Raw genomic sequence first — 18365 nt, 5'->3', positions numbered from 1 at the left:
TAAAGCTTAAAACTCTTCTTAATTTAGAGCCCACCAATTTGTTTTTAACAGTCATAAGATTATCAATCTTTGATTTAGACTCAGAGTGGCTGACTAATCTGCAGTCTGCACAAAACCCTGAGTCTGTATTATGTTTTTCAAAATGTTGATATAAATACATTTATTGTGTCTGATGGTATTGTCTTAAACAACAGATTTAAAAATGTAACCATTATGTTCACAAATTTGCATTGCAAAATACTATTGTATGAAAATTTCTTTTTTTCTTCTTTTTTTCTTTCCTTTTCTTGTCAATTTTTGTTTCACAACTGCCTGTATCTTCTCCAATATTCAGTTAAATAAGTGACAGTTTGCATTAGGAGTTGTTAATTTTAACTAAGGAAAAGAATAAATTTTTCATAAAGCATCCTTTGAAGAAAAAAGAAATCATTCAGCTATTTTTGAGAAGAGAATAAAGAAGGAAATCAATAGATGAAACATGGAATTACAATGAAAAGGAAATGATTACTGAGAAGGAAATAAATAGATGATGTATAGAATGATATATCAATCAATTCATAAGTTTAAAACCTTTTTCTATGAAAAAAGAAAGTTTTTTAAATAATACAATAAAAAATATCAATCATATATAAGCTATTTCCCTTTTGTTAGTGGAATGGAAAGAATCTTGCGAACTTTTTCCCTGCTAGTTTTATTCTATTCATGATTTTTATGAATAGAATTTAATCATTCCTCATCTGATAGCTTTTTAGCAACATCATTGTCAGTATCAGGATTGATTAGTTATAAGTTATTATTTTAGGGCAGTATGAATGTTTTTATTTATGATTTATTATTTAAAAACTAAAGTTTTGGTTTTGTTTATGCTTTTCACTTATAGGACTTTTTATTTGTTTCATTTCGAATTTCTAAGATTAAACAGAAATCGTAATTTGATTATAGTCATCTCTTGAAAAACTAAAAGCAGTGGTGCAACAGCCTATGAAGGGTCTTGGTGTACTGTGCCTATTTCAGTTTTCTTGACCTAAGACTTTTGTGCAGGAGCAAATGTTTAAGTTGGGTGGTTAGACAAACACCAAACCCCCAGCGTTTAGTTTCCAAGTGTGGTTGGTATTATAAGAGGTTGATTAAACTTTGGATCGAGGATAGTACCACAATAGTAAAAGTTTGATTAAAATTTGAACCGAGGATAGTACCACAAACCTTTGTCACAGCTGGAAAACAAACCACTTAACGACTGGACATCGTGTCTTAATTCTCTAAAATACCAGGATATGTTGTTAAAAATCATAATTTTAGAAATGTTAATTTCTGTTTTTTTTCTTCTTTTTTTTCTAGTAGGATCTTTCATTTATTTATTAGGTATTTTTGATCTTTAAAATTGATCTTTGATTAAAAATTTTAGATTATATTTGTACAGCTATTATGTTCTATCCATCTAAAGTTTGAGGTCAGCATTTGAAAAATTTAATTATGTTTTCCTCAAAACTGATATTTATTTAATATTTATTTTTTGTTTTTACTTCATTATTGTATTTAGCAATTTTATATTTTTCAGGCTGCCCTAATTATGCAAGTTCTTCAACTTTCTGATGAACAAATTTCGATGCTGCCTCCTGACCAGAGGCAAAGTATTTTAATATTAAAAGAGCAGATTTCTCGAAGCCAACTTGCCTGAGAAGAAACTTAAATGCTAACTTTATGTAAATAAACCTGTGCTTATATGTTATTTTGAATTTACTTTTAATTTTTTTGGAACAATAAAATTGCATATGTAAGTTTCGTTTTTAAGCGCTTTTATCTTATTAATGGGTAGGTTTGTGTAAATAGTTCAATTTGATCCTTTCCTGCATAATAAGGTATATATGCTTTAAAATTTTGAAAAAATTAATACTCTTTTTCTTTCTTTCTTGAAAAACATTATTTTACCAGTTCTAAAATGTTTTCTGACTTATTCACAGTTGTTAATTTAAGTTTTAATTCTGACCACTGTGCATAACAAGTGTTTTTATAAAATTGCCATTTACCTGGTGAAGAAAAAATTTGTGGTAATAATATATATTATATTTTAAAGAAAATTTAAATCATTTGTTAAAAAAATATTCAATAAAAACGATTAAGTTTAAAAGAAAAACATGTTCAAGAGAATCTACCTTATAGTTAAGATTATTTATTATTTTTTATTAAAAAAAATGCCCTATTAACTTGAGAATGTATATTATTAAGCATTATTCTAAAAAAAAGACATTTTTAACTATTAAAACAAGTTATTGTTGGTAGAAGTTCTATTAATAACATAACTGTATTATAAAGGTTTAATTTTTTTATGTTTGCTATTGGTTATTATAAAATTAATACTATAAATAATGAAAATGAGATAAATAAGGATTTATTGCTTGTACCTATCATATTTCAAATATGGAACTAGGTACTTAATTCATCTTATTTTTTATCTTTAACAGTTATTGCTAAAAAAAAAAAGAACATAAGATACGGATAATTAAGAAAATTATTCTTAGTTTTTTAATATTAGTTTCATGTAATAATTCTCGATAATTAAGTGAACAAACACATATTTCTTATGTCTAGACAGTCCCTGCATCAATGTTTTTTAAGTATGGAAAATTATAGAAGAGTGGCAACATTTCTATCCATGTTTAAATTTACAAAAATTATAAATCATTCAATATTTCATTTATAAAACCCAATATTACAATGAATTACTAAGATATTATAAAAAATATAATTATTATCTTATTCAATTATCAAGAAGAGTTTTCTGCTTGTTTTATAAAATTATTTCAGTCAAGACCAAGCAGCAAGCATGAATGAATGAATTTATTTAATTTTTTATACATTTTACATAGTTAAATAAATATAACATTTTTATACAGGCTACAAAAATGAAACTAAAGGGAAACTTAGCTGTGTATTAGTATGCAGTACAATACATACTTTGCTTGTACTCAATAATAAAACTTACTACTTAAAATAAGGGTTGATTGCATATTAAATGTCATTAAGATAACCTATTATCATTAATAAGAGCCTTGTTAACATAAATGTGGGTAACTGTAAGGATTAGCATGGGCCAAAAAGAGTGGCCAATGCTGGTAAGCTATTCATTTGATCATATCTAATTGTTTTTATTTCTATTGTAGTCCTGATTTATTTATAATTATAAACACAGAATTTATAAATTTGGTTCTTTTAAAGTATATAAATTGTAGTTTATGACTAATTTTTTTCTTTTTTTGTTGTAGATAAAATGCTCTTAAAATGAAAATAATTTTAGATAATAAACTAAATGAGTTTCTTTTTATAATTGCCTTATTAAGGGTTAAAAGATAAACTATTCTGACCATCAATATTAAATGTGAAACTTATTTCATGTTATCGCTTTAATTTATAAGTGTGAGATATACCAAAAATAAACAAATAGTAACTGTTCGTTTAAATTTGAATCGAGTTTCCCATTTCACTAGTCATTGCAGGTGCTTAACTAGCAAAGGACATTAAAAAGAGTAAGCATTTTATGTTGCTAAAAATTTTCTTGATTGTTATTGATTAACTTAAACTATTCTTGAAATCTTTGCAATCACCCCTATCAATTATCTTATTCTTGGAATCATGAGAGTTTATTGTAAGAAATGACAATAGTTTAAATAATTAGTTATATACAGCTACTAGATTACAATATTTACAATGATTCTTTTTCAAACAACAACATAAAATTATCCTATGCATTTAAATAAATTTTAAACCAACTTGGCACAATTTTTGTTTTGTTTTGTAACTTCTCTGTTTGACAAATGCATCATTTTAAATACACATTTTATTCACTAAGTAGTTCAAATATGTATTTTTTAGGCTGATTATTCTCATTTATAATTTTTAGAATGGCACTTTTTTTGTTGAACGGTGGGATTTTCGCACTAACTTTGAACTTTAAGATCACATCTAGCTTAGATATCGCTAGCTTTGTTTAAATTGTAGTGTAGGGAAGGTATAGCTGTGACATGATAACAGTTGTCATAAATAACAATTATACAAAGTCATAAGTAGCAATTGTATATTTTTTGTACACATCACTGTTCATGAGAAATTAACAATACCATTTTCTGCTATTTGTCTATCATGAATTTTTGTCAGAAATTTTTTTAATCAAAATGAACTAAATTTAATTTTTAATTTGATGCATAAGCTAGCTTTTTTTTAGCTACACAAAGGTTATAATTAATTTTTAGATTAAATTATCTAAACTATTACTTTTATAATTATAAAAACTTCATTACAGCGACACAGCAAGAAAAATCTCTTTGAGATGAGAGCTTTTAAAATTATTATATATTTTACATAAATTTTTCTGTTTGAAAATGTTAATAATTATATAAGTTGAAATGATTTTTTTATATTTTTATTAAATTTACTTGTTCAAATAATTCAAAATTGATTAGAAATTTGAAAGATACAAGTAATGCCTTTTTCCTGAGTGGGAATTTAACCTTGAAATCATCTTTAGATGGACCTCTCTGTGTGATATTCTGAAAAAATTAACTCATGCCTTGACTTTTAATTTGTATTTTATAACCCGCGTTGAACATTCGATTCAGTTATGAATTTAAATTTTTCAATGTTCAGCTCTATAGCCTTGTAACTTTGAACCCAATCCAGAATATAAGGGAACTCCTGTATCAGGCTGGGACAAACTAGCCTTGGAGGACTTTTTGATGAAACTAATCCACATTTACTCCACATGGCTAGGAAAATAATGAAAACCTCCCACGGTTAGCCTAATGGCAAAGAACCAATGATCTATCTACCACTGAGGATATTTTAGGTCACCACTGTGGTTATTGCGAGCCTTCTGTAGAATTTGCATCAACCTCGTACAGCTGATATTCAAACTCCAGTCACCTGGGAGGCAAATGTTCTATCTTCTGAGCCACTGAGGCTCTTATGACTTTGATTATTGATAATCCCTATAAAAGTGAATTTAAAACACAAAGTTTTTCTATTTGTTGGAAAGTTCAATCAAACTAGAATGAACTTGTAAGAAGAAAGTCACTTATTGTGTCACCTGTGCTATAAAAGCACGTTTTCATGGACTTAATTTTTTAAATTTTTTTTCTTCATATCTTGATTTTAGACCTTTATTAGCCCTTAAATTTTAGTGAAAATAATTATCTTTATTTATATGATGTGTATTAGAGGCTTTTATACAGATGTGTAATCCTTAATCGATGTGTATGAAAATTGGTATGCAACGTGCATTTGCATTCAGTATTGGCCTTTTTTCCCCGCATTCGATCAAGCAGTTCCAACTCCTGAAACCTGAGAATCTTTCCAAATTCACTCAAGAAGATTTCACTACTATACCCTCTCTACACTATCTTTAAAATGCTTTTATTTTCTCGTTTAACTGTCTTCTTTGAAATGGCTCCCATATTATCTCTAATATGTATTGGATATATTTCAATATTTTAATAGATCTTGTGGTTTTATTTTTCCCATTGAAAATTCTTATATTCATAGCTTATGCTCTGTTTCCAACATTTTATATTGCCATTTCTGTGTTTTTAACATCCAAATCATAATTTAATACTATATTCGCACAGACTGTCTTATGAACACTGACAAGATTCTATGACCATGGATGGTATTGTATCATAAATTATTGTTCCATTGTTATCGTACATGATATTTTGAGCTACTAGTTGAGTAGGCTTACATTTTGGCGTCCAAAAAGCACAAGCAGGTCTTTGAAAGTGTGTGCTATTTATTTTAGATAATGTGTTTCTTATTGTTTGATATTGAGACTTATAATATGTGTGCGTGTCTGTGCAATGTCCAACGCAATCTCCAATGTTAAATATAAGCGGTTGATGTACCCAAGCTTCCCACCCTAGTTCTTCAACTGTTACGAAAAATGATTCCAAACAGCAATCGTTACAACTTCCATTGGATCTAACCTTGCGTCGACTTCTTTCTTCTTTTACAATGGTTTTTGTTAAAACTAGAACAGGACTGAAGTCACCTTCTTCATGTACAGAAGAAACTGTAAAAATAGAAAAAAAATTATTAATTATTTTTCTCATATCTATCTATCTATGATTATTTAACAGTACTTTCTCTGAATCTATAGAACTTTCCTTCAAAATATTCGAATTTTTAACCCCTTATCTTATAAAATATAGTCTACAGTTTTATCAAGAGACTGGTCTAAAGTTTGGGTCTCTTTGTTACATTTACTATTTACGCATTTCGCTGTAAATTACATTGCGTTTTTTAAAATATATTTACGCTTCAAAACTTGCACTTATAAAACTTGTTTAAAAATTGGTTAAACGATTAATACTATTTAGTTTCCTGAGCAAAAAGTGTTTAATTTGTAACGTATGAAAAAGTAAAAATAATATAGAGGCCCAAACATTCGATCTATCTTCTGACTAAGTTATTGGAACAATATTTTCGAGATTGTGGCTTTCCCCAGTTCATATTTTGTAAATAAAAGATTCGATATTATCAGGAGCGGGAATAAGAAGGTTTTTAAAAATGTCTGCACTTATTATTAGCGGGCACCTCAGTCACAAGGTAAGTAGCGTAAAGCGTAAAATTATCTAAACTATTACTTTTATAATTATAAAAACTTCATTACAGCAACTCAGCAAGAAAAATCTCTTTGAGATGAGAGCTTTTAAAATTATTATATATTTTACATAAATTTTACATAAAATTAAATCACTTGATCAAAAGTTATTCAAGGTGTAACTTCTATATTTTTGCACTGTATTAAGTTAACGTTAGTTTGCGAATTTCTCATCTATAGTGCTTGGAGAAATATTGAGTAAACCGAAAAAGGAATTGCACATTTTATTTTGTGTAAATGAACTTTTTTTTAAAGTAGCATATATATTTGTTCTTACTTTTAACTTCTACAAAAGTGGTAACTGCAAACAGGGTGCGTAGCGTTTGTAAAAAGTACTTAAAGGTGCTTTTTTGGGGATTTCGTTTTTAAAAGCTTTTAAAGGTGCTTTTTTCAGCTGGCGTTTTTAAAAAGTGCTTTTTTCCGAATAATTTTTTTTTCTCCCTTCAGTGATATCTAGTGGATCCCATTCATTTCACGAAAAATGGGGAGTTTGCTACGTAATCATTCATGCGGGCTTCACATCGTACCCACGTTACGACTTGCGCATTCGCGCACACTTGAAACCGTAACCCGAGTGCTCCAATTCCGATAGAGAATATCAGATCCTTATGAAATGTTTTTCTTTTGAATTTATTTTAATTTTGTTCTTGTTTATTTTATTTTACTTGTAACAGTTTTTTTTGACGTAGGGGGTAAGGGTACTTTTGTTCTGAGTTCAGGGTCAAGTTGAATTCACTCGGTGATGTGGGAAAGTACTGATTGATTCGATTTGCGCCCGTTTATTTTTGGGGTTTTTTAACGCTAAAACTGTTTATAAAATGTTTTTGTTTTTCAATAATATCATTGATTGAATATGAATTTTTTGAGTGCTTGAAAATTTTTGTAAAGTGCTTGAAAAGTTTTTAAAAAGTGCTTATTTTTGATTCAAAGATTTGGTTACGCACCCTGTGCAAAGCCTGTAAATCTAATCAAATCTTGATCTTAGATGTGAAATCACCAAAAAAGTAAGATCAACCACATTTTCTGAAGAAGCAATGAAACGTAATGGAATGCTGAGGTCCGATAAAGGATCGTGTTTGCCACAAAGAATTAGTGATCTTTTTTCTTTATTTTTATTTTATTTACTGATTTCTTTTGCAACACTGCACATATGAGAAGATACCTACTTGTAGAAATTGGACTTAAAATTTACCTTCGACTTCTGCTGTGCACGAGACTTCTCCGTTTTTGGCATCCAGAGCCAATATCATCGGTAATTCAAAAGCAACGACACCAGAATCGGTTTTTGACTTAGAATGGTATTCTTTTAGGTGGATTACTGGATCTGCTCCTGCATCCATTGACGAATAAATAGTGACTGATAAGTTTTTCTGGACATCTGCCTTGTAAAATAAGAGTTGAACCGACAGCAGAGTATCAATATCTTGAGCAGTTATGAATTCAAATCTGGTGCAGTTTGTCCTGGAAAGACAACTAGAACTACCTGGAAAAAAAAATTGAAAATGTAAATCTATGTAGTAAAAAATGTATAAGAATTTAGTTAAGAATATAAATTTTCGAAGGTCTGTTGGTTCACATTTTTTTAAAATAAAATATCATTTTCATTCATATCCTCATGAAAAATCGAACACTTTTAATCTTCACCTATAAAAATTCTTTCTGGTATTATCGCAAAAAAATGTTTTTAAAAATATGTATGTAGTAAAATGAAATAAAAATGTTAAAGATTATATATTTCAAATAGTTTAAAAACGAAAAAAAAATTTTTTTTTGCGAACTTTTAAACAAAAAATCTGGGGTTCATCACTTTTGAAAAGCTTCGTTGAAATTAAATTTTCTTGGATGATTGAAGGTTATTACAGAAATGATGAGTTCTTCGTTTCTTGTTCCAGGTCTTGTAAAAATAAAATTATTTTCTCCTTTTTAGTTAGTTTAAAAATTTAAGTTTTTATAATTTGTCGAAAATTGTTGATTTTTGTTGAATAGTGGTTGAACTTATTGGAGACAAATTGGCGTTATCTTGAAGAGTCAGAAAGTGATCGAGATTTTTATTGACACCAAAAGTTCCAGTTCACAAAGTTACAGTTAAAATTTGCGCTTCTTGGAAAGTGGTCGAACAATAAATTTCCTTTCCTAAAAAATTCTGCTTGCAGTGGTCAGAAAATGATGGGAACTTATCATGTCATCAGAGCTCTAGTGGAAATTTTAGAACTCCGGTTATGCGAAAAGCGGTGTAGGAATTTTTATTGACTACTTGAGGGATAAATTTGCTTATAGCGGTTATAAATCTTATGAAATCAGTATTTTCAAGGTACTGTGTTTGTTGTTGAAATCCGAGTACTCTGGCTCGAAATTACGATTGCAAGATTCCCTTTCCAAAAACAAGAAAGTAAGTTAATAAAAACGTTGTAATTAAACTAATCTACAGTATTAACTTGTGAATTTGTTTTTCAATATTTATTTGGTTTTAATTACATTAAAATTAATAAAATATTGTTTTATTGCTGCTATTCTTGCTCTAATCTTATTAGACTTAAGAGTGCCAGGTACAGGCTTCTAATTTTATTAAAAAAAATGAAACTTATCAACGCCAGTTTTTAATATCTTACCTCAAGTACAGAAATTATGATTGCAAGATTCCCTTTCCAAAGAACAAGGAAGTAAGTTAATAAAAACGTTGCAATTAAACTAGTCTACAGTAATAACTTATGCACTCGTTTTTCAATATTTATTTGGTTTTAATTGCATTAAAATTAATAATATATTGTTTTATTGCTGCTATTCTCTCTTTCATCTCATTAGATTTAAGAGTACAGGTTTCTAATTTTATTTAAAATAATGAAACTTATCAACGTCAGTTTTTAATATCTTACCTCAAGTACAGCTGGCATTTAGAGGTCAAAAATATTTATTAACTTGAAAACGGATATCATTGATTTTTGCAAGTGCTTGCTTAATTTCTTATCTTTCTTGGAACTTTAACATCTCCTAGTAACACTCATTGAAATATTAACTAAGGCTTGGCTCTTATTTAATTACATTTTTAATTCCCCCTTTCTTAGCTTTCATTTTTAGCACCTCAAATAGAATTATTTTGAATCTAAAATTTAACAATAGATTTTTAAGTGCCTATTTTTAATAATTAAATTTTTTTTTAATGAGGTTACTTAAAAAGCTTATTAAATTTAACACGTTTATAAGAAGAATAAGATTATTCATTTATTTTCCGCATATTGAAACGTCATAGCGTTTTTTAATGACAAAGTTGCATATCCTTAACACACGACGGTAGTATTACAAATCTTATAGAGCATCAGCCCTATGAACGAATATACAGAGTGTTCCATAATAATTGCTCTTTATATTTTTTTAAAATACTTGTCGGTAAGGAAGTCAAAGAAATTATACACATTAGGGGCAAAAAGTCAATATTGAGGGACATTTAGCATTACCTTACGCGTCATATTACTTTAGAAAAGAGACGAAATTATTTGGCACATTTGTAAAATTACTATTTTAAAACAAGTTCTAAAGAATTCTTTTAGAACCATATAAAAAACATATAAATTCATTTCAAGTGGAACACAACAATTATTTATAAATGAACGACGCATATAATATAAAAATGAGTTAAAATTATTCAGCTGAATATTTTGACATTAAAATTGTAAAACTTCAAATTAGAATTTATTATTTTCAAAACTAAATTTAGCTCTTTTTAATTTTCAGTTCTCAAGTTGTATGAAATGTTAATTCGCATAAAAATATAGTTTTATTTTAAAAATTCTTATTAAAAGTGAAAACAAAAAAGTATGTTCACTTGAACATTTAAAGAAATTCTCAAGTTAGGAAAAAACAAAAACATTAAAATCTGTCTAACTACATTTAAAAAGAAATCTAGTTAATAGAATTTTAACAGATTTAAATTTTAAATTATCAAAATCTGATTTCAGGTGGAAATATGAAAGTGTTAATAAATGTCTTTCTTTTCTGTCTCCTACAGCAATCAAACAGGTTTAGGTGTTTCATTCAGCTGCCTATCCCTCAACTTTTATTTGTCAGATTTCGATTTTTTTTAATTTGCGAAAATATGTAAACCTTTTAATCCTCATCTTTGATAAGGATTAATAAAATTATTATGGGTGATATTTATGGAATACACTGTGTATTACAGTATATGACCAAAATTCTTTATAAAATTCCAGAACTCATCCAAATCTTAAAAAAAAAAAAAAAAAAAAAAAAAAAAAATGCAAATTTGATTTGAACTCCTTAATGATTAAGAAGTCCAAGAATCCTCAGAGCAATTATTTTAAAAATAAAACCAAAATAAACATATTTTCAGTTGCATGACGTGCTGTCAAATTAATTTTCAAAAATTAATAATATAGTTCAGATTTTATTAAAAATTCAAAAAATGTATAAAAACCTTCCAAACCTTTTTAAAGTGATAAATTTCAGCAATATTTTTCGCAAAAAAAAAAGAAAAAAAAAACTTTCAACATTATGGTTTCTGCAGTAAATCTGCGCTTTCATTTGTTTAGATATTTGTAGTAAGACATTTATGATCCCCTTTATGTAAAACTGAAAAAAAAAAATATCGAATGCAAAGATATAGGAAACATTTTATAAAAACTTCATTAACTTTTACAACGCTTATTCAATCCCCAATTTTATTTTAACCTGATTATTAAAAAAAACTAACTTAAAGTTCCATCTTCAACATAAAAAAAAGTGGTAGGGATTCAAATAGCATGTAAACATAAAAAAACATGCAAGGGAAGGTCCTCCATTTTTTTCTGAAAAAAACCACTGTCTTTTTTCCAAAAAAACGCTCAAAAATTAATGAATAATGCAGACAGAGAAATGAATTTTTTTCAGTGTATTTGGAATTATTTGAAAATTTAGCAAAAGCAATAAATTATTTTTCACTACTTTTGCCTATATTTAGTTGATGTGACGCCTTAAAATTAAATTATTAAATCTAATTATTAATATGTCATTAAAAAATCATTCACGACTTCATCACAAGATACACTAAAGCAATTTATCTGTGTAAGAAGGAATCAATGCTAAATGAAGTACGAACAATAGTTTTATTAACGCTAGTTTAAAATTATACACTTTGTTTGAGTCAAATATTTGCTTTGCGTTAAATCGAACGTGAGATGCAGATATTTAAGCATTACTTGAGTTATTTTTTCTGAACCATGCTTTGGTGAGTGGTAACATACCTGTTCGATAAGACTATTAAAAGTAGATTCCATTTATTTATGATTTATGCGTGAGCTATAAGCTAGAATTTTTCACGTTTTATTTTAAAAAGAAAACGATGTGAATTTCAGGTTGCTATAGCGATATGATGGAACAACTTATGTAAATAAAAGTGTGATGTTTTCTTTTATGAAATGAAGTCAGAATTTTAAACTTTCTGATTGAGTCTTGCAACAGAGACAGATGTCATATTTAAATTTTATCAAATTTACATGGTTAAGGGAGTTGATTACGAAAGACCCTGTACAGTTTTGAAATGATCGCGAAAAGTTTTGTGACGAATAAATTTTAAAAACAACTTTTAAAAGTGTTACTCAGTTTTTAAATTTGAGCAGTGAATGAGTTCGAAATTCGATAAGGCTTATGGCTCCAAGCCATAAAACGGCTCACCACAGAATAACTGGAACAAAGCTGTATTTTATGTGAACTTTTGAATTATAAATACATAGAGGTGAGCAAAATAATTTATATCAAATTTTTTTAAAAATAAACATAAAAAATTAAAACATAACTTAAACTACTACTCGAAAGAAAATTCTCACAGACTGAGAAAGCTACCAATTCTGCAGCTCTAGCTCCTTTTGTATTAAAAAATCAAACTGTAAGCTCATAATTAGGGGTTGAAGTGGAATTGTGTTGTGTAAAGATTACAAAAACTATCACAGAAATCAGTCCCAGGAGCAAATATATTCCAGTTTTAAAATGAACATAAAAAATAATTTTTTTTAAGATACGTTGAATATTAAGAAAAAGCATGCTTTAGAAATTTCGTTAAGTTTTTAAATTTGAGATTAAAACAATAATCTCAATTTACTTACAAACGTTTTACGTATTATTGCAATGAAGTGCGACTTTTTTTTATCTTCGAATTCTTTTCTTGCAACTGTTTTGGTAGACAATGTTTTGACTAGTACCTGCTTTTTTTTATTTGCCGCTCTCAAATCTAATCAATCATTCTTTAACCTAAATTATTTTTGAATTCAGCATTTTTCTTTCATTCATAACTGTAATTCATTCATAAAATATTTATTGATGGATTTTTCTCTTTTTCAATCACCGTGGCTAGTTATATATCTCTGTACTTATGATAACTGTTAAATAATTTACGGCTATAGCCCTTTTTTTCATATAATGAATGTTATATAATTTTCACAATACGACTATCTGCAGTTAGTCGTAAAATTATATTCAGATACAAAGGAACAAAATTATTTTTTTTGACCGAATTAAAAATTTCTTGAACAAGGTCTTAAGAAGAAAAATTAGCATCTGCATTTTTTTTTTTTTTTTTTTTTTGCTGTTGAACTGAAACAAAGGCACTCATATTTCGAGGTGACACCAAGATATTAATGAAACAAAGAAGTTTAAAACCACAAAAAGTCACTGTTGCCACCAGCAAAATGGAAGTGAAACCACGGACCGTTGACCGAAGGCGGTAAATCAGGGCAGAATACGTTTCTTTGCAAAATGCAGCGTATTGGCAGAACAAAGGTCCCGAATTAGAAAGGCGACTTTCAAATGAATATAAGACTCAAGGGCAGCAGGATGAGCCGATGTAGCATGGGTAAAAAGAATTTTAGTGTTATGGAAAGATTTATTATATAATTCATAACAAAATATATTAGACAAAATGATTAGAGTGTTTGATATTATACAAAAATCCACTTTTTTAAAAACTATTCACACAAATAAAGTATAGAAGATAAATTAAGCGTAGTTAAGAATGAAAAGTATTTTCTAGAATTTCAAATTAATTTTAGAAACGTTATAGTGAAAGCTTTAAATATGATACATTTTAGCGCCTCACTCGTTTCTGATGCTAAGTTCTAGAAATAGAAGTGCTTTAACTGCTGAGATAAAAATAACCACCTTAATATGATCCTATGATTAATTCAAGGCTAAAAAATGAGATAAAATAATCAGTCAATTATTTTAAAATCGGACTCCTTATAAAGACTAGAGTGTGCTTGAAGGAAATTTAAATTCATATTTCAGAAAATGTTTTTATTCATTTTTTGTGTTCATCTTCAAGGTGTATCACTGAGAAAAAAATGTTTTTTGTTTAAGAAACTTCTTAGTCACTACTTCCTCTTTTGTTTTTGTAAAAACCCTCTTAGAGTTAGTGGCAAAATATCGCAAAAAGTTTCATAGTTCCAAACATTAAATTACGTTAAAGCATAACTGAATGTACATAATAAATAATAGTTTTTATGCATATTATTTTATGGCATGACAAAGAAAATTAAAGCTGATGTAATTTGTTTTTGAACTTGAAATATTAAAGATCGGTCTTTTTAAAATAATGTGTAAGATCTATCTCATTGAAAATATAATAACAATAAAAAATAATAACGATAAAAAAATAAAAACATAATAATAATAAAGAATAGATGTTTACCGTAAAATGCAATTTGGAACGAAATTTAGTAGAAATGATTTGAGTAAAATACATGCATAGCAATTTCAGATCGAAATTGCTAAACATGTATTTTTATGAAATTTACAAAGGCATTTTGTAGGCTCGTATAAATCAGCGAAATTTTTTTTTTTAATATCTTTTAATGATGATACTTAAGAATCCTTTTGAAGTTATAAACCAAACCATTCTGGGCACAATGAAAATTATTAAATGCAAGTTTGCAGCATGGAACTTATCGTAACATGACAATTAACGAACAGTGTTCAATTTCTCTTATTGGAACAATTTCGCTTACAAATTTGTCTTTTTCTAAATCAGATTTTTCTATCAGATCAAGTAGGCATCGTAAATGAAGATTTAAAGTTTAACATAGGCACATGGGACCCATACCTAAATTTTCTACTGATTGGTGATTGTTTTGAATATTTTGATTCCGTGAAAAATGCTCCTCATCTAAAAAATTAAAATGTGAAATAATAATAATGAAATAAAAAAAATGCAAAGTATCATGACCGGATAATCTTGCAGAGAACTTTTGTGCTAAAATTTCATTGTATATATGAAATTTCGGCCATTTTCGAATGAGTTTTAACTTTTACCATGAAAAGTGTGTTCACAATAGAGTCCTTTAATTTTCAAACGCTCAGTACCCATGACTGCCCTCATATTTCATCACAGTAATCTTGTTAAAACGTGAACTACATGAAACCTTACGTCGTATCACCCCTCCCCCCAAAAATTAAATAAGTAAAAGATAAAAAATATGTTGAAAATGATTTATTTAATTTATAAGTGAATATTTTCAATTTAATGATTGAGTTGATTTCTCTCTATACTAAAAAAACGTAATGGCCGCTACTTTTTTTTAACATTACATTTTAGCTAGCTGCGCTGACATTATAAGACTTAGAAACTTGAAATTACTTAAATGTGTAGTAAGATTATGATGAAATTCAACATTTAATATTCGATAATTAGTTTTGTCATATATTAAACTGTTAAACTAGTGGAAAAAAAAACGCCATACTGCCGCTCAGGAGCCGCAAGAATGCAACTACAGGTTTGAAATTTGCATGTTGTAAGGGCCATATTTGTATAGAAAATTAACAAAGATTTTTTTTTCTTTTTGAAATACTAACTTGTTTAAAAGTTTGCGCAATTTGAAGTGCTTTTCTGCAATTTTTTTCTTTAAATAATAATTATTTACCTTTTGTTGTAGAAAAATTTCTCTTCCCCGTGATCTTAAAATAGTAATAATAATAAGAGAGAGGAAGAGAGAAATATTTAAAAATACAAAGACTTTTGAGATAAATACTATTTCCAATGCAAACTGTTATATGATATCCGTGATATTGTCAATAAGTAAAATAACTTCTCCTTCATTGCTTTTTGTTGTGGGTTTCTGTATTTCTAAGCTAAATTTTTTTCCAAACAAATTTTTTTTTCCAAATACAGTTGATTATTTTTTAAATCCAGATATCATTTCATTTTGTATAATAAAATGTACTTACATTCAATTATAGTAGTTTAATATTATAGACTTTTAAGGAAAATAAAATACGACGATGAATGCTCAACGACTGTCATTCGTCATTGAGCAATGATAAATGCGACTGACAACTACCAAATTTTAGAATAAATTTACACTTTTAAGTAATTGAAAAAAAAAATGCACTTACTGTTTCTAGGGCGAATTATTATTTCTTCTTTCTGTTTCGCATCAGATAAAAGATGCTGCTGGTTCAAATGCGCAATGACTTCTTCGGGCAATTTCGGAGAAGAAATATCGTTGACAGGTTCTGTCGTTCTATTTAAGTGCCGTAACACTTTCGATTTAAATTCCTCGATCAAAATTGTTCGATGATTTGGAGGCTGCACGGATTTCATTGGATCAGAAATCTCGGGTGTCGATGTCACGAAATCAGTAACAGGTGGGGAAGTACTTTGTGGCCGGCAGCTTACCATCATGGCCATTGCATAGGCGATCAGCACTTTGTAAGTCAAGGCGATGGCCATGATGTAACACCGTTGGAATTTTGAGAAAAGAGGAATCTTGAATCTCATGCGAAATTGTTATATATGAAGTAAAATTGAAAATCAGATTGTTTATGCAGATAGTGCATTTCCCACTCAATTCGACTTTTTTTTCTTTCTCTATTTTGATGAATCGAGGAGTTGATAATGAGTCGAATGAAGTGGAGTGGACTTTTAACCTTTCTCGTACGCAAATGAGCTGGAAACAGTTAAGGCATTACCGTACTCTTATCGCTAATCAAGCTTAAACAGATTCAATTAAACACTAATCGTTTACTTTGTTTTAATTAGAAAAGTATGAAAGGATGACGTGAAGAGTGAATCAGAGATAGTAATTCGGATTGTTGCATATACCATCATGCACTAGTTTTCTCGTAATACGATCTGCTAGATAACTGATTAAGACTTCGAGCTACTTGATAAAATTATGTTTCTAATAATCATTTTATTGTAAATTAAGATATAATAAGTGGTTAAAGATATATTTAATTTGGTTTCGCTTTTGACTTGTCCTTGCCCCTGTGCAAACTTAAAATATTTCATTGGAAACTTTTGTTGAGTAATGGTAAGACTGTTGACTTTCCCAAGTCAGTTAGCGATTGAACGAAGAGTCTAAAATAATTTTAATTTAACATATTTATAAAGGAAGCATTTTCGGAAATATTGATTTATTCCCTTAAGCACAAGGTACAGTTTAATATTCATCACACTATCGAAAAAATGAACAATTATTATTCTTCTTTCTATTAGGTATTTTGTAATATTCGGTATTGCAAAATTATATCTGAAATTCCAAAAGGTTCGAAGAATGTAACTGGTGAGCAATGGTAAAATTGTAAACTTTCACGATTCAGTTAGCATTTTTTTTAAAATCACCGGCGTTAAACAGCCGACTCAGTTTTGAGCTTACTACATCCAAAGTTCAACTTCGTAGCCTTGTAATTTTGAAGCCAACCCTGAAAACAAGGAAATTCCTGGATCAAGTATTGGGAGAAATTTGCCTTCGAGGAGGACATTTTTGATTGAACTAACCTACATTTGCGTTACATGGAGAGAAAAATCGCGAGAACCTCGTGCCGAATGTGACGAAATCTCGTTAGAATATTTTGCGTCAGTACTGTGGTCGGTGTCAGCTGGGGGAGGAAATCATATTGACCAGCCATCGCTGGGATTCGAACTCGTGTTACCTGATTGGGGGTGAGTACTCCATTCCCTGAGACACCACGGATTTAGTTAGCGTTTGAAAGAACAGTCTAAAATAATTTTAACTAAACATTTTCAGAAATGTTTTGTTATCCTTGACAGAAAGCATTTGCCGAAATATTTTGTTATACAAAGCAGGAAGCATTTGGAGAAATATTTTTGTTATTCTCTAAACACAGGCTATAGTTAAATATTTCTCCCATTATCGAAAAAAAAGAAAAAAAGTATTTCTATTCTTTATAGTTATTTTGTAATATTCGCTGTCACAAAATTATATCTGATATTCCAAAAAGTTTGAAGAACATATCTGAAGATGTCTTCTTTTCTCAGAAAACTAACTAGACTCTCTGTAAGGACACATACGGAAATCACATGTGTTAAGCTAATTCGGCATCTATTGCATTCTAAGTTATTGATAAATTTATAATTTAAAACACAATAAAATTTTCTTTCTATTTTCGACTTGATATTATTTCAGCACTCTTTGTATCCACGTACTTTCATACTATTAAGTTCCTGAATAGTTGAAGTGATTAAAGGGAACAAAGAATTTTTAGCTTTTTAACTTGGTATAGTTTAATCTTGTGTCGAATTGAAAGTTTTGTAAAAAAAATATATCTTTTAGTTTATTTTTTTCACAACTGTCAAAGTGTTTGGAAAATTGTGCTATAAAAAGCTCAGTTAACTTCACGATGTCATAATGGAGATCATTCATCGGGAATTATTATATTTAAGCTGCTCTCAAATGCTTGGCTGGTTAACAGTCACTATAATAAGATATGGGGT

At 28.6% G+C, this 18365-nt stretch overlaps 2 protein-coding genes across 3 annotated transcripts in view; one reads left to right on the top strand and one right to left on the bottom strand.

The window, feature by feature from the left end:
- Window positions 1–1778, top strand: part of LOC107455384 (uncharacterized) — a 48277-nt gene extending 46499 nt beyond the window's left edge. For both annotated transcript variants that reach the window (XM_071178618.2, XM_087165921.1), the window contains exon 12: window positions 1559–1778. In XM_071178618.2, coding sequence (XP_071034719.2) covers window positions 1559–1678 — 120 coding nt within the window. In that variant the 3' untranslated portion in view covers window positions 1679–1778. The remainder of the gene's footprint in view (window positions 1–1558) is intronic.
- A 1045-nt stretch (window positions 1779–2823) lies between these two features.
- On the bottom strand, window positions 2824–16712 carry LOC107455377 (inhibin beta C chain). Its single transcript, XM_016072915.4, has 3 exons — window positions 16022–16712; window positions 7842–8132; window positions 2824–6058 (listed from the first exon to the last, which is right to left on the bottom strand). Exons 1-3 carry the CDS (start codon window positions 16404–16406, stop codon window positions 5625–5627), a joined length of 1110 nt encoding a protein of 369 aa, XP_015928401.1. The 5' UTR covers window positions 16407–16712; the 3' UTR covers window positions 2824–5624.
- Between the last annotated feature and the right edge of the window lie 1653 nt (window positions 16713–18365).

The sequence above is a fragment of the Parasteatoda tepidariorum genome, chromosome 6 (assembly GCF_982258835.1).
Source record: "Parasteatoda tepidariorum strain Cologne lab strain chromosome 6, Ptep-v5.0, whole genome shotgun sequence".
In the NCBI taxonomy this organism is placed as follows: domain Eukaryota; kingdom Metazoa; phylum Arthropoda; class Arachnida; order Araneae; family Theridiidae; genus Parasteatoda; species Parasteatoda tepidariorum.
This window is presented reverse-complemented; position numbering and strand designations above follow the sequence as displayed.